Source organism: Cygnus olor, chromosome 5 (genome assembly GCF_009769625.2).
Source record: "Cygnus olor isolate bCygOlo1 chromosome 5, bCygOlo1.pri.v2, whole genome shotgun sequence".
Classification (NCBI taxonomy): domain Eukaryota; kingdom Metazoa; phylum Chordata; class Aves; order Anseriformes; family Anatidae; genus Cygnus; species Cygnus olor.
In genome coordinates, this window is record NC_049173.1 from 58854236 (window position 1) to 58869214 (window position 14979).

General features: G+C 39.7%; 1 protein-coding gene across 3 annotated transcripts in view; it reads left to right on the forward strand.

The window, feature by feature from the left end:
* ELP4 (elongator acetyltransferase complex subunit 4) overlaps window positions 1-14979 on the forward strand; it is a 235706-nt gene that overhangs the window by 126388 nt on the left and 94339 nt on the right. For 2 of the 3 annotated variants that reach the window (XM_040560485.1, XM_040560487.1), the window contains one exon: window positions 13684-14232. The exons of the other annotated variant lie outside the window; for it this stretch is intronic. In XM_040560485.1, coding sequence (XP_040416419.1) covers window positions 13684-13815 — 132 coding nt within the window. In that variant the 3' untranslated portion in view covers window positions 13816-14232. Of the gene's footprint in view, window positions 1-13683; window positions 14233-14979 lie in introns of those variants that run through there. 3 annotated transcript variants of the gene reach the window in all.

The window sequence follows — 14979 nt, forward strand, 5'->3', positions numbered from 1 at the left end:
CAAACCAAAACGTTTCATGTTCTTCCACTGCATATTCTGAAGTGAAAACCTCTTTGTTTTCTATGTCTCCTGTCAAAAATATGAAGCTTTAATATGTCAGTACCGTCTATTCAAATGGAAAGAACCATTTAGATATATTTTTTCCTTTAGAGTTTCATCTTTTTCCAGTGCTGTGGCTGTTCCCCCTGGCAAGTTCTAGTTACATTCAAAATACTCAAATCAGAGTGTCTGATAAGGTTGCCTGGTCTCCTAGCTGTTCTTTATTTATTTATAGGAAGAAATATTTAAATGGTATTTAGAAGAAATAATTATACAGGGAGTACAAAATATATTCCTTACTAGTTTTCCTTCCCTCTCTCCAACCTGTTTTCATGCTATGGGTCAGAATTTAACAGCTCTCAAGAGTGCCTGGCTGAATAGCAGCAGGCTTCTAAATCTCAAATCAAGTGCTCTTCAAAGCACCTTACTTCTCTCAAGATAAAAACTTGAGGCAGGTTTTTCTATCTGGCCTATTCATCAAGTATAGTCTACTGCATTGTTGACATTTCTAAACACTAAAGGGATTTTAAAGATCTTATTGCTCTAAAGAGACTTATTTGTAGTAGGGAATAAAGAGGTAAAATAAAAAAAATACTGACACATGAAAAGTGCAAAATTGAGTAACCGCTAGAATCATCTGAAAGCAAATAACTATAATTTGACATATAGTTTCTGTACAAAACACATCTTTGATGTAGGAATCTGCTCAAATGTTCAGCCCTCCCCCAGCTGCCAGAAAAAAATAGTAATGTTTATTTTAATCTCAATTATTCACAAAAGTCTGGCATTTAATGTGATACCAATTTCTATCATTCACATTTAGTACATTTGTTTGAGTTTACACTGAGTTCTACTGTCTTACATAGAGTCATTTAAAAAGGAATTAGCGTGACCTGTCTTTTAACCTTTCACTGGCAACTTCTCATTCTGGGCTTAAACTTCCTTTAATGCGTCCGTTTTCCAAAGGGTAGTCAACATGACAACTGGATCACCAATGTGTTTTTTTTACTGTTTTGCATAAGTAATATCAATCACTGAGTAAAAATACGTCACAGGATGTTTTTGCATCAAAACAGGTTGATCCGACATTGTGGATATTAAATTACACTTCAATGGCTGTTGAAGTCTAAGTTTATTTGGTAGAAACACTATAAAAGGCTTTGTTAACTGGAGTTTTAAACTGTAGCCCTCATAAGTCATGGGGAATTGATACTGAAAATAGGAGATACTGAAATATGAATTATTTAATTTCTACGATGTCACGTGGAAGTTACAGGAATTGAACATGCTTCCTGTATCAGTACCAGTTTTTAGGGTGAGAAGACAATGATAGTCAATATTTTTTTTCTACTGGCCTGTTTTTTGCTTTACTGCGGATCATCTGACAGTTGAATTTACCATTGCCCAGCTGAAGTTTCTAGCTTGTGAAAAGCTGCAAACATAAACAAACTAGTCTTCTGCTTGGCAGCCTGGCTTCGTGAATGTGGAGGATTTCATAAACCAGCAATACATTTATTTAATACGGGGATTAGTAATAATAGTTTGCACTTACAGAGCACTTTTTCATCTGTAGCACTATTTTGAAGTGATTAAGTAATTTGTGTTTTCCCACACATAGTATTCCTGCCAGGCAGACTGAGAAAATACCTATAGGAAAGGAGAACTTGTCTATGCATGAAAAGCAAAAGAAAAAAAAAAAAAAGATAAAAAGCTCTAGAAAATTAAGCTGCTTCAAAAAGCTATTAAATTGTTCCTATCCCCGAAGCTTTACAAATGTGCTAATTGTTGTGTTCTGGTCATGTAATATGTTTCTGCACAGAGTTAAGGCGATTTCCTGTTGGTGAAGAGCTCGCCCTGCGCGGGGAGGGAGCGGAGGGCTGGCCAACAGCCTGCGATGAATCTTCCCTTTGGGCAGCGCGTGCTTCACTTCTGAATGCCCAGAAATGCTTCACAGATGTGCTGCGCTGCCTAGCAATGGAAATTTTCTAATTCTAGCTGACCTAAAAAAGTAAATAGACTGCTGAGCATTGGTCTATTCCCCGTATAGAACAGCAGTGCCCCCCCAGCTAGCATTTACATTTTGCCCCACTATACACTCCTTCTTCCTAACCAGAAACTTGCCAAACCTGTGACACTGGTCTCTTGAAACAGAGCCTTTCATGGCCATATTGTATGTTGTTTTACATTGTGTGGTGTAATGTAAGAGTACAGCTCACACTGCCTGAGCAGAAGCAGTACTGCATGCGTTGGAGAGGTTTTGTAGGTACACAGATTGGCCATTATGCCATTATCAGCGGCTAATACGCAGTCAGGAGCACTAAGTGTGCATTTGCAGGTATAGTTACGTATTCTGTTTGTGTTTCTACACGTAACTTCTGAAACGGATGTATTTTTAGGGAAGGAGGAGGAAATGAGCGTTGTCACTGTACACAAGATGCAGACGAGGCTGCTGAGGCGGCAGCAGGGAAGGCCTCAGTGGGGCTGCTCCAGGGAATCCAAGCAGCTCCCACTTTCTCCTTCTCTTCTTAGGAACGCACTTCATTAAACCCCAGATTTCATAAGATCTGTAGAGACTAAATACTCAAAATCACATGGGAGCTTCTGGACAATGTGTATTTTAGTAATAGCTTACAGAACTGTTCAATTCAGAAGTCTGATTGAGTTTCTGTTATGTTTCTTCTTTGAGTTGGTAACTTGGGCATTGAAATTCCTTTGCAATGGAGACTTGCTAGGGCAAGTTACATGTCTTGGACCTTTCTGCAAAGCTTGAAAATCTATCTGGATGAAATCTATCTGGAAAACTTTATCAAGAGGAGGAACGCTTTAGGAGTTTGTGTTGTTCCACACCCTCAGATACAGTGATACTCTTTAAATGGATGTATTAATGAATTTTCTGAAATGTAACAAAAATTTTAAATGGAGCTAGGAGCTTGGTAGATTACAGTGAACTTTAACAGATAGCTTTGGATGAGAACTCAAATATTTGGTTACTTTTCCAGCTAGGCTGACATTTTAGATATTGACTGTACCGTTGCAATATGTTGGTCCTCCACAGAACAGATGCTTCTGTCTGTGAATGCTATTTCTCCCCACTTCTCACTCACACAGCTTTTGTTTGCATACACAGAGTCTTGGTTGGACAGCTTGAACACTTCTCAAGCTTTTCAGTAGAGAGACCCAAGTTCTTGTAGAGCAGCGCAGGCATCGCCAGCAACTCTGGAATGCTTCCAGTGAGCCATCTGTGGTTTGATACGAAATCCATGCTTTGTGGCACATTGCAATGTCATTCAAAGAAAGAGGAGATACAGTGGAGGCACTGACTCAGTGAGGTTTCCTATAGTTGTGGGACTGAATTCCTCCCCTTGACCTTTTACTCTCCAAGCTAAAAATTTAGTTTAAGCTCGTCATCCAGGTTTCCTGAATAAGCAGCAGAGATGGGCAAGCACTTGCAAGAATGATTCATCTCACCCTAAGTATATAATATAGGTTAGACTGAATGGCTGACTTGTAGACAGCTGCAATTAGGTTGAATGAATCCATCAGGGAAGAGAATGTGACATGAACATTAGTGTCCATCCGGACTATCCTGAGAGCCCTAGAATTATTCAGACTTGCATTACAGGTCCCACAATCCTCTTACATAAGCTCAGGGAGGAGGGGTTCAGCAAAAAGAACAGACCTACAGGAGCAGTGTTAGTCTGCTTGCTTTGCGTATACGCTATCAGACGTGTGAACTACCATTTGAATTTAGAGCAGCGTTTCCCTTCAGTTTAAAGACAATATTGACCAGTCTCAACTATAACACATATAGATAGTGTATCTCCTCCTGCCCCCCATATTTCCTTTTTTTCAATCCATCTTCTTTTCAGCCCTTTGTCACTTAATTTCTTCCCCTATGCCTGTTCTCTTCCAAATGCCTTTCTGTGCTGGATATTCTTTCTGATAGAATTATTTTTTTTTAATTAGAAGAAGAAAAAAGCTTTGACATTAATACAATACTTATAAGTCATGATATTTTTCATTCTGCCTGGATATTTTATTTTTCACCTCTTCCTCTTCATCCACTTTGTGTATTCAGACTGTAAATTCTTCAGGACAGAGGCAGCCTTTCAATATGTGCTTGATAAGAGCATGGCAAGTATGTATTATGGTACTGTGGAAGTATTTCGTACAGTTCTGGTTGTATTTGAGTTTGGGATCAGACGAGCAGTTGAACAGCTGTAGTACCTGGAGTGCCTATAACCATTGCTGATTATTCTAGCCCGCTTTATAACAATGTGAGCTTCTTCATCATGCAGAGACTGCAGTTGTAATATAAAGCGGGTCTGTCACTTCTAGGTGTGCTTTAAGCACCAGACCAACATTTGTCATTCCCATACATCGGAGAATGGAAATCTCCTGATAGTCTTCTCTTCCCCTTCTATCCCTTCACAAATAACAAGTCATCTTCAACCCATCTTGAAGGGTGTTTTTTTTGGAATGAAAGAGCCTGTTCAAACAATTGTTCGTTGCTTCATTTCCTGTTGCTGAAAAGTAATGACTAATGCTGCACATGGAAAAACCCACCAGTGCCTACTCATGCAGTAATGGAAGTTCTTCAGACATCTTAAATCCCCTAGAGACTCATTTTACACAAACATATACAGAACTGAATTTTAATGGTACAAGTGATCTCTGAAAGATTTTCACTCTGCAAAATCCAGTGTTTAAAGAAATCAAGTTTTAAATCTAGACACAGGAATTGAGATTCAAAGTACTTGGCATAGTTTTCTAGAAATCAGAGAATGAAGCAGTACCGTGCAGTGCATCCCAGCAAATGAGCACAGCTTGAATTTAATCATCTTGGTATTATAAGATCAGTTCTGTAAACTAGATACACTGGAAAGTTGCACTGAAGAGGCACATACTGAGATTCAGTACTACGAAATGTGAAATGGCTTTCACAAAATCTATCAGAAAAGGAAGCGGATTTATTAATGGTTCTTAATTTTATCAGGATACTTTAAAGTCTCTATTAAAATAATTTTTTTGTAGTGTTGGAAACTTACAGCAGAACATCACTGTCTTGCAAATGAGCTAAAAGTCTTAATTACCCTTATTTTATTTTATATTCTATAAGTGATAGAAAGTGTTTTATAATTGTGTTGAAGTATTGTAAGTACTATTAGCTATATATAAAAAATTATTTTCATATTAGCAATGTGTCCTTTAGCAAGCAGACAGGGATATGTAGGTACAAGTATATTTATCAGCTATTCTTAGTGGAAGCTTTCTCTCATCACCTGACGTTAACACTAATTAATTTTGACAGTTCAGATTATGCTTCAACTTAAAAAAAGAAATAGGAAATGCATATGGTAGGTGTGCTTATTTTAACACGGGTTGATACAGTCGTGATTAGCTATAAGTCAATCATGGTTACCTGAAAAGTAGAAAATTTTAGAATGCTCGTTTAAAAAGTCAAGTCTTTTATCATTGATTTAGAAGGTGTTTCATTGCTGTGATCTAACAATGGTAATATAGCATCTGTGAATGTCTGTGAACAAAATGAAACTGAGTTCATGTCCATTATACAGAAAAAATAGTTACCAGCTGTTTCGTCTCCTCGTTTTGTTGAAATACTGAGAAAAATTGTAATGTGAAAAGAAATGTGAGATTCTTAATAAATGAGTCTTAAAATAGTTTGCCTAAGGCCTAATTGCAGTTATGGGAGGATAATTTGGCACCATTCTATCACAATATAAAAATGCATATAGATTGTGAGACATTAATTGTAAGCAAACTTCAGGACTATTTTGTAATTTCTGCTAGAAGAGAGTTAGGCTGGTTGGCATGACTTTTCTAGTCCTTGCAATGTCTTCAGTGGTAAAGGGCTTACTGTTTTGCCACAGGGAAGAGAACTTGCATTAACCCAGAAGTATTTCCCAGGTTCATTAAGCCGGAAGAACTTAATGTATTTCCTTAGTGATACTGCAATGTTGTTATGAAGGTACATCGCCATAAGTGATATGTCACTCCACTAGACTACATATCACATAAAACGTAAATTATGTCATCATAATTCACATCTCTGGTGTCTCTGAATCTGTGAACTTGACAAGGAAAGAAGCCAAAACTTATAGCTACCACTAGGTCAAGTATTTGAAGAACCACTTCTCTTAGAAGAAATTTAATTTCATACCTGCACATCTTCTGTATTTATATTAACCCCAAAGACAGTAACTTGTTTTTGCCGAAAAGACCAGTTTCAGTGCTTGGTGATGACCTGTTAAAAAAGCAGGAAGCAGAAAGTCATTGCCCAGTAAGGCTAACGGGCTCTTGAAGTGTGTATCTGTTACGGAGGTTGTAGCCACTTGTCAGCTACCACAATTAGAAGTTCACGATGCAACCCAGGAGGACATAATGTAAACCTGGTCATTCAGGACCTCTTTCACCACATCAGCAGACACTGCAGCTGCTTATAAGCTGTGGTTCAGGGCATAGCAGAGGATCAGTGCCACATGTTGCCATTGCACTGAAGGCACACCCCATGTCCCTGGCAGGCTCAGCCACCACTATTTCATCCTTCCCCCACTGCACAAATAAGAACGGAACAGCAAGGATTACCAGGGTCAGGCAACAGTCTGGTGACGGCTACACAGATCCATAGTATGAGGCAAATCTACAAGCTCAGAAGTCAAGGCAGCAGGTCAGGATTGTACCTGGATCAGCAAGCTGTGTGGTTAGACACTGACACGGCCAGAGTGTAGGAAGGTGGCAACGATCTGAGCTGGAGTGCAGCTGAAGGGTTTCGCACTGTGCCTTCTTGCACAGCGCCCCGGTTCAGGGTGCACAGCTGCACTGTGCCCCAGCTGGCCCCAAACGCAGGCAGCTAGACCCTGCTGTCTGGGACAGTCGTCTTCAGTGCAGAGGTAGAGAGACAGCTCAGTGGCTATGCCATCATTTGGCATCCCTCCACTGGGCTCCCTCTTTTCTTAAAATTTAAGTTGCAGATTTGCGTTTCCAAATGGAATGTCCTTCTCCCCAGCCTGCCTGTGATGTCTTATTCTTTATCAAGAAATCTATTTCCAGTCAGGTATTGGTGGTGATCACTTGACATTTTAATAATTTTCAAGTAAGAAACCAGGTTCTTCACTCTAAGAGGAGGCTTTATAAAGCTGCATTACTAACCTCCTGTAGATTTCTCCTTAAAACCCCACTTTTTCATGACAATGCTTAAGCAAAAATGCTTAAGTCTTTTCCTAGATAGTACGATCATTGAAGTAATTACTAGCAATTATAAATGAGGCAGTTAAAAAAAATATATGAAAAAGAAAGCATAATGCCAGGGCAAAGTATAGGCATAAGCAGCAGAAGAAGCAGTAACAGATCAGCCGCTGTACCTCCGACCATGCTCGATATCCCTTGTGTGGGCTTAATAGAAAGGCAAGAGTTCTGCTTCAAAGAGAGGTAGGATATAAACGAGGAGTCTGCATCTTTCATTTTCCCAGCATTCCTAAAATTCTTCTCCCCACCCTCCTCTTCCCCCTGATCCAAATCCCTTAGGCTTTGGTTACTTTAGTCTTCATAGAATTGTAGCAAATGGAACTAGAAGGGATCTAGAGAGGTCATTAACCCATCTCCCTGCCCCAAGGCAGGGCTGTAGCCATGGTAGACTAATAAGCAATTTTTTGCTCAGATATCCAAAGAAGTAGAACGGTGAAGATTTTTATTTAAGCTGCAGTTTTGGAAGTTAAGGCTCAGTTGTTAAAAGCTTCATATAGCTGTTAGCAGAATCACAAGGTTAACCTCAATGGAATTGCTTTAGTATACCTGAAATTAAGAACGAACTCCCACCTCTTTTTTGATCAATGATTTTGCATCGCTCATGTCATTACTAATTTGTTTGCTGAAGTATTACACTTACAATAAATGCCAAAATACAATAATGATTTTGGAGAATCACCTTGGGTTTAGATTGTTGCCAATGTATATATATTTGCTTATCATATTGTTACCAAATATTTTTATACTTTAAATTGCTTAAAACATTCCCAATAATATGTTATTTTAGTAACCCTCAATTAATTTTATGGAATGTTGCTGTTTCTTGAATGTCTTCCACCTCAATTATTTCTGAGCACTTTAGTCATTATAAAAATAATCTGTACCTCTCACAGACAAATATTTCCATAAAAATATGAAAGATAATTTGAGCAGCTGATTGTTGTTTATACCACATAGGTGCAATACGAGATTTCACTTGTTATTTCTGCAACACAGTGCCAATATATTCTTCAGATGAATGTGTAGTGTGTATGGATAGTTGGATAGTAATCAGTTATTTAACATTATCTCTAGTACCTAGCTTTTTGTTTAACCTGTCATTGGTTACTTAGGTTCAACTGTATTAATTTTACTTTATTTCCAACCCCTTTTATTGCCAGTTAAAGCCTGCGTACCATTTCTATGCATTTTGTAACTGAGGTATAATCACCATCAGCAGAGGTTGCTAGGAACACTCTGCTGGTCAATCCTCTTAACACTGAAGAGAAAAAAGACTGTTCTTTACAATAAATCTGTAAAACAATTCCCTTGGTAAAATAAGCTACACTGGCAAAAGCACTTGCTAGTATTTTTGTCTGCTAGGGATTTTGTTGGTTAAAAAATAAAAATAGAAAATCCCACCCCAACCAAGTGCACCAGCCCCCTGGAACTTCCTAGCATAGCCGTGACGTGAGTCTTTGCAGCCCTGTCTTACCAGGCAGACCAGTGTCGGAGCAGCATCGGTGCTGTGTTTGGTCCTCAGCACTGGGACCGGACTGAAGGATTGCTCAGCGTCCCCTCTGGCCTGTCATCTTACATATTCTTATCTTCCTCTTCTTACCTTTTTTTCCCCCATTGAAAACAAAGTCATTAGAAGTTTTCTTCAGGCAGGGGGAGGAGCAGAGACAAGGTATGCAATAAGTTTTGTCTGAACTGTTTTCCTTTCATAATGCGTGCCCTGGAGCTGTGTGCTTAGCTGTGTTCTGTGTAATTGTGCCTATTACCACAAAGCCTTCATGACCTGCCCGGGAGAGCAGCAGGAAGGGAAGCACCAGCGCTCGCTCCGCTGGCACCGGCGCATCATGCCCCGTCCGTATCTCTGCCGTACCAGTAAGCAAGCTGCTTTCATGAGCCAGCCAGCTCTTCATCACAACAACTAAGCTTGTTGTCCCTGCCCCTCCCTCCTATAGTGTCGTTCTGAAGATGCTCAGTTTCAACCTTTCTGACAGCCTATATGGGTAAAACTAGTGTGTGGTCATGTAATGTGATGTGCTACAATAACGCAGATACCCAGTCAACTGTGCGTAAAGGAAGTTTTCTCCAGCATTCCCTGGCTTTTATACTTAGGAGTTTTACCTTCGTTTGCTTTAATGAATTATAACAAGGAAGGTGATTATGGGACTGCTTGCTTTTGGAACTGGAACTTTACAGGAAACTGCCACATTTACTTTTGGAACTGGAACATTTTAGTGAAAAACTTCAATTACTTCAAAGGACAGGTTGAGAGGAGAAGTAATTGTATATTTAACATTTATGCCAGGATGTGTTTTTGCTGTCCTGTGATAATCTGCCTCTTTTGTCCCACGCAGTGTGTGCGCACTCAGGGCATGCAGCCCCGCCCTTTTCCGGGGATGTTCCCACTTTCCAGCTGGGGAGGTGAGCAGGCACCGTGCCCATACCCCAGGCAGGGAAGAGCCAGGGGCAGATTGAGGACAAGAGGAGGGGGATAAAAGGATGAGGAGGATGAGGGGCTGAAGCAAGGAAGGGTGGCCTGAAGCTGAATTTGAACCAAGGCATTAGGAACGGGAGCAGGGAATGGAATATGGGCAGAAATAGGCGAGAAAAAGCCAGGAGTGGCAGAAATGCGAACGAGGGGCTCGGAAGCAGAAAGCTGAAAGTGGCTGGAGCAGAGGCTGGGGTGCAGGTACCTGGACAAGGGATGTTTTTGTCTTGAAGATCAGCTACAGAACGGGAGGCCTGGGCACTGATAACTAGGATTGCCTAAGTGAGCAAAATCAGGCAAAGTGCTAAGAGAGAGATTGAAAGGGATGGGGGTCACAGCCTCTGAAATAACAGCAGTCTGTCCACCAGAAAACAGTTTGTCCTAAACTGGGACTTTAAATGCAACTGTTTCTCTGTGGTCAGCAAATATCTGTGAAAATGTCTGATCATTGTGTAATGCTGGTGTTCAAAAAGGATCACAGCCTATTCATGCTCTCACTGTGTGAGTGCAAGTCACTGCAATGCCTGCAGTGGTGCCAAAATTAAAGGCCTGCTCTTTAGCCTTTGGATGCCTGTGTAATGCCACATGATCCATTTCCAGTTTGTTTGTGTTCTGAGGCTTTTATTTCTTTTTTTTAATGGTGTAAAAGTACTTATTAGGATTAATATTTGCAGTCCTATTTCTATTTTGAAGCTGCACACAGAAAATATAAGGAATTTTGGGATGCCTATTTAAGCTTTATTAAGATCTAGTATTTGTGTGTGCTGTGATTAAGATCTTAATGGCAGAATAATATCCAGCTGTTTTCAGAGGACTCTGGTGTTGTTTATTGTTCAGAATAAACCTGATCTGAGGATGCAAATGGCATAAGCAGTGAAATACACTTCTGGAGATCTGGCAATTTATTTCAATATTTGAAAACTGGGATTGTAGAGAGGGCAAGGATTGCAAGAGGGATGGTCTCGTAATTAAGAAAATTGAAGGATATCTTGGAGTCTGATATGTCTCTGCCCATACCACTGAGCTTCTGTGTGATCATGTCACTTCCACCCACAGTTTTTGTTTCTGTACCCTTACTTCATGTCTGCCGCTTTCTGAGGACCTGACTTGGGGTTTCTGAAGAAATACTGAGCACTCGCAGCTGCAACTGAAGTTACCATTTGATCACATAAAATGCTGCACAATGCTAAACATTCTGGGAAAGCAAGTCCTAAATGGCTCAGATTGTGTTTCTGAAATTAATTCATACCTTTTACCATATTTTTATGTGCCTCAATTCTCTATCCATGAAATGAAGGTAACTTTGCTGCCTTATCTCACAGGAATATTAGGAAAATAGCACAGTTGGTATTTGTGGAGCATTCAAGTGCTATATGCTGACATGTGCTATTGAAAAGCCATTCTGCCTTCAGAACAAGGTTTGAATAGTGTACAATAAATACGTCAGAAAAGTTCAGAGTAAACAATGACAAGAAAAAAAATACTGAATAGCTGGTCACTAAATGAGCAGTGTGCATCCTCATCCCTGAATAAGATGGGAGAAAAAGTATACGTGTGTGTAGCTAACTACTGTATCATGACAAATACAGCTGTAAAAGCTTAATTCAGCCCCGCTCTCCGACTTAAGCATCTTTCATTTTAACTTTTCCCATCTGAGTCTTTGTGAATTTATAAATGTTCTTCTTTGTTTTCTGTTTCTAATACATATTAGTGGACAAGCACAGCATGGAATAAGAGGCTGCAAGTATGTCAAAGATTTTTTTGTTTGTTTTGACCACCACGTTAAATCCAGGCCAGCATAGCAGGGCTTGACATTGTTCCCCACCCACAAGATTAGGTGGTCCCTGTGTGAAATGAGTTTGCTGAGTCTTGGGGCTGTTTGCTCTTAATCGCCTCATTCTAAATCTGTGTAGCAGACTTGTCAAAAAGGTCAATAACTGCAAAAAAAAAAAAAAAAAAAGAAAATTATGCTGTGTTTCCCTTGTGTCTTCCCTGGTGAGGACAGATACGTGCCACAGGGAGTGGGAGTAGGCAGGACTGTTCACTTGCACGTCCCACACACCAGGTGCCCTCTACCCTGTTAGCGGAGTGTGAATGCTTTTTTGGGAGGGAAATGCGACGGAAAGATCTCCTGAGTGCTCCCCTGTGCTTTCGGAAAGAAGCCGTTCAACACTGGCTTTTCCTTGCCTTCTGCTTTCCTCCTGTGCACCCCAAGCAATCCCAGTGGTACCTCGACTCTTTCTCAGCAGGCAACCACAGCAGGCGTGTGCCCTTCTTTGTATTTTCTCCATGTAGAAATGGGACATAGAGGACTGCAGTTAATGTCCACAGCTGTGCCTGACCTTTGTAGGAACAAGTGGGGAACTGTAGGTGCAATTTGCCATGCCAGAACTCCGATTGGACTGGGTGAAAGGCAAGAGCCCCACTAGAAGTACACACAGGGGGGCTTTTCACATACCTGAACTGTGGGATTTCCCACGTGCTTCTTCGGCAGGATGCAGCACTTGGACGGGCACATTTCTTGTGTTTCTGCTCTCAGATGTGCCCCTCGCCCCAGAGCGGGCTGTGTGTGCCATGCCACGCACATCCCCTTGCCACCAGGACCCCACTGATGCACCCCTCCTGTCTGCCTGGCTGCACAGCCAGCAGCGAGCTGAACAGTCTGCATGCTGCAAATAGGGATGTTTTCCTGTGCTTTTTGTATTGAATTCTTACCTGGAGGGAGAGAGGATCCTGTGAAAGTTGCAAAGGTATCAAATAAAGGGCAGCTGTGTATATTTCTGTGTTCTGACAAAAGCACAGATATAGTGAAAGTAGACAATAAGCATGGTCTACACAGCCCGATAGTTGTGCAGCCATTAGTGTTATCCTGTTCCCTCCAGAAAGCCACACAGCGTAGCCTCTGCCTACTAAATCTTTCAAGAAATACGCTTCTTCCACGATACCAGTTTCATAAATTATTGCACTGTAAGATGTTCAGCTGTCTCATCTGCCTGGCTTTCAGAACTGCACTGTGTCCAAAAGCCAGCCAGTAATTATCAAACTAAAGATTTGGTTTTATGCTAATTTTGCCTTAGTTTACAAAAGATAAATCATAATATCATGCCTTTAGTGTAAAGGAATCCTCAGAGGGAGAGTTGAAGTATTTTTGTCATAGTTGAACTGTAGTGTTAATAGTCCAAGAACTGCATGCTTGTGGACAACGACATAACCTGTGCCTCAGTTTCCTCATCTGCAAAATGGATGTAATGTTCCTACAGCTCAGAAGGGAAGGCAAAGTTTATTTAGCGTATATGATTGCCTTATGGAAATGCAGCTGCTATCACTGTTTGCTTTTATTGAAAGCTGTCGGTAGAGTATGAAGATGAAACACTTGGCAGAATAGTGTTGCAGTCGGGGTGATCCCTCTGTATCTTTTGTCCATCACATCATTTATTTTTGAACTCCGTCACAACGTATGCATAAGTGTGTGAAATAAATCTATATGTATATTGTCATGACATAGAAATCAAAGAATTTAATGTAGCTGTTGATATAGAGGCAAAACATTTGTTTTTAAAGGCAAGTTGTGCAGATATAATTAAATACCTTGAGCAAATTTGAGTTTTGTTTAGAAAATTTTCGTAAGAATATGTTCCAATTTACAGAATCCAATATCTTGACGTACACAATGAAAACATACAAAGCTATTTCCCGGTCCACCTAAAAGCATATATGGGTAGATCTTATTTGTGTGAGTAACATCAATGAATTGGGAAAAAGAGTGCATTTTGAAATACGCTATGGAAAATAAATTCTACTGCCATCAATCTTTCTTTTTTTTCTCTCTGTTTTCTCTCTCTTTCTTTTCTCTCTGCCTCTTTCTCTCTCTCCCTCCTGAAAATCTCCTGCCACAGCGCCTGCACTTGCCTCCAGACTTGTCAGACACAGTGAGCCGCTCAAGCAAACAGGATCTGGCAGAATCCGCCAAACTGCTGAGCTCAGGATGTGGTGCTATGGCCATCGGCAAGAAGCACCTGGACTTCTAGTGATTTCTACTTAGCAGTTTCACTCAGATTTGTATGACACTCTAATTATGAGTGATAATGACTTATACAAATATTTTTCTTAATGATTTGCCCCAGCAGTCTTTAAAAATACACATTATCATATGATGCCTTATTTTTTTCTGGTTTCTTTTTGTATTAATTTGGGGCTTGGTTGGTTTTTGCTTTTTGTTAAAGCTTCTGTTATGTTGGGTCCTGCCATTGTTCAGCCCTTTTGGAAATGTAGTGTTTCTTCCTTTCCTTCAGATATGAAAATTACTTGTAATCCTTCAATTCTAGGTGTTTTTTTACAATAAAAATAAAGGGATTTTTTTCCCAATGGTATTTTTGTATGCATGCATTTAATATTTTGTATGAATAAGTTAAGTTGGGCTGTTTATTGAAATAAATTAATGAAAGTGAATGATTCATTGTCACATGTTATTCCAAGAGCAAACTGCACATCTATTTTTCTTAAGAACATTCCTTCTTGTAATTGAAATACTGTATTAAATTTCAGAAAATGCTTAAGGTGTTTTATAAAATACATAATAATAAATATAAAATACATAAGGTAGTTTTTATTCTGATATACCAGTAGTTGAGCATGTTGGGGGGGGTTTTGTTGTTGTTGTTGTTGTTGTTGTTGTTTTTTATCAGAATATTTTATAGGTGATTAGTTTGCCTCATGGGTTAATACATGTATTAAAATGCACTTGAATGAAATTTACTAAACGTAGAAAAAAGAATTGATTTCCTTATGTAGTTCAAAGCAGTAATCCTAAACAATTGAAGTCAGCACTATGAAATTATGTCAACAGACATAATTCAAGATTGAAATTCAAACTGACAGCTACATTAATGCTAGAATACCAGAAGAGTGCATTTCAGCTTGGGGAAGAGTATCACAGCATGCTGGTCTAAAACAGGGCAGAACATAGAAGTAATTCAGGCTCCTGTACCGTCATATCTATATATATACTGTTTGTGAACTTATGACTATTTTGTATTCATCTCTGTGTAAGTATCATCAAACAAAAGAAAGGTAAAGCAATGCTGACCTGTAAATTAAACTGGTTTTCATTCTTTCTTCTGAGGCTGCCTTCCATTTTGAAAGGTAATATATTCTTCGCCGCCGAACTTGCAAGCCATCCAACTGTAAGATTG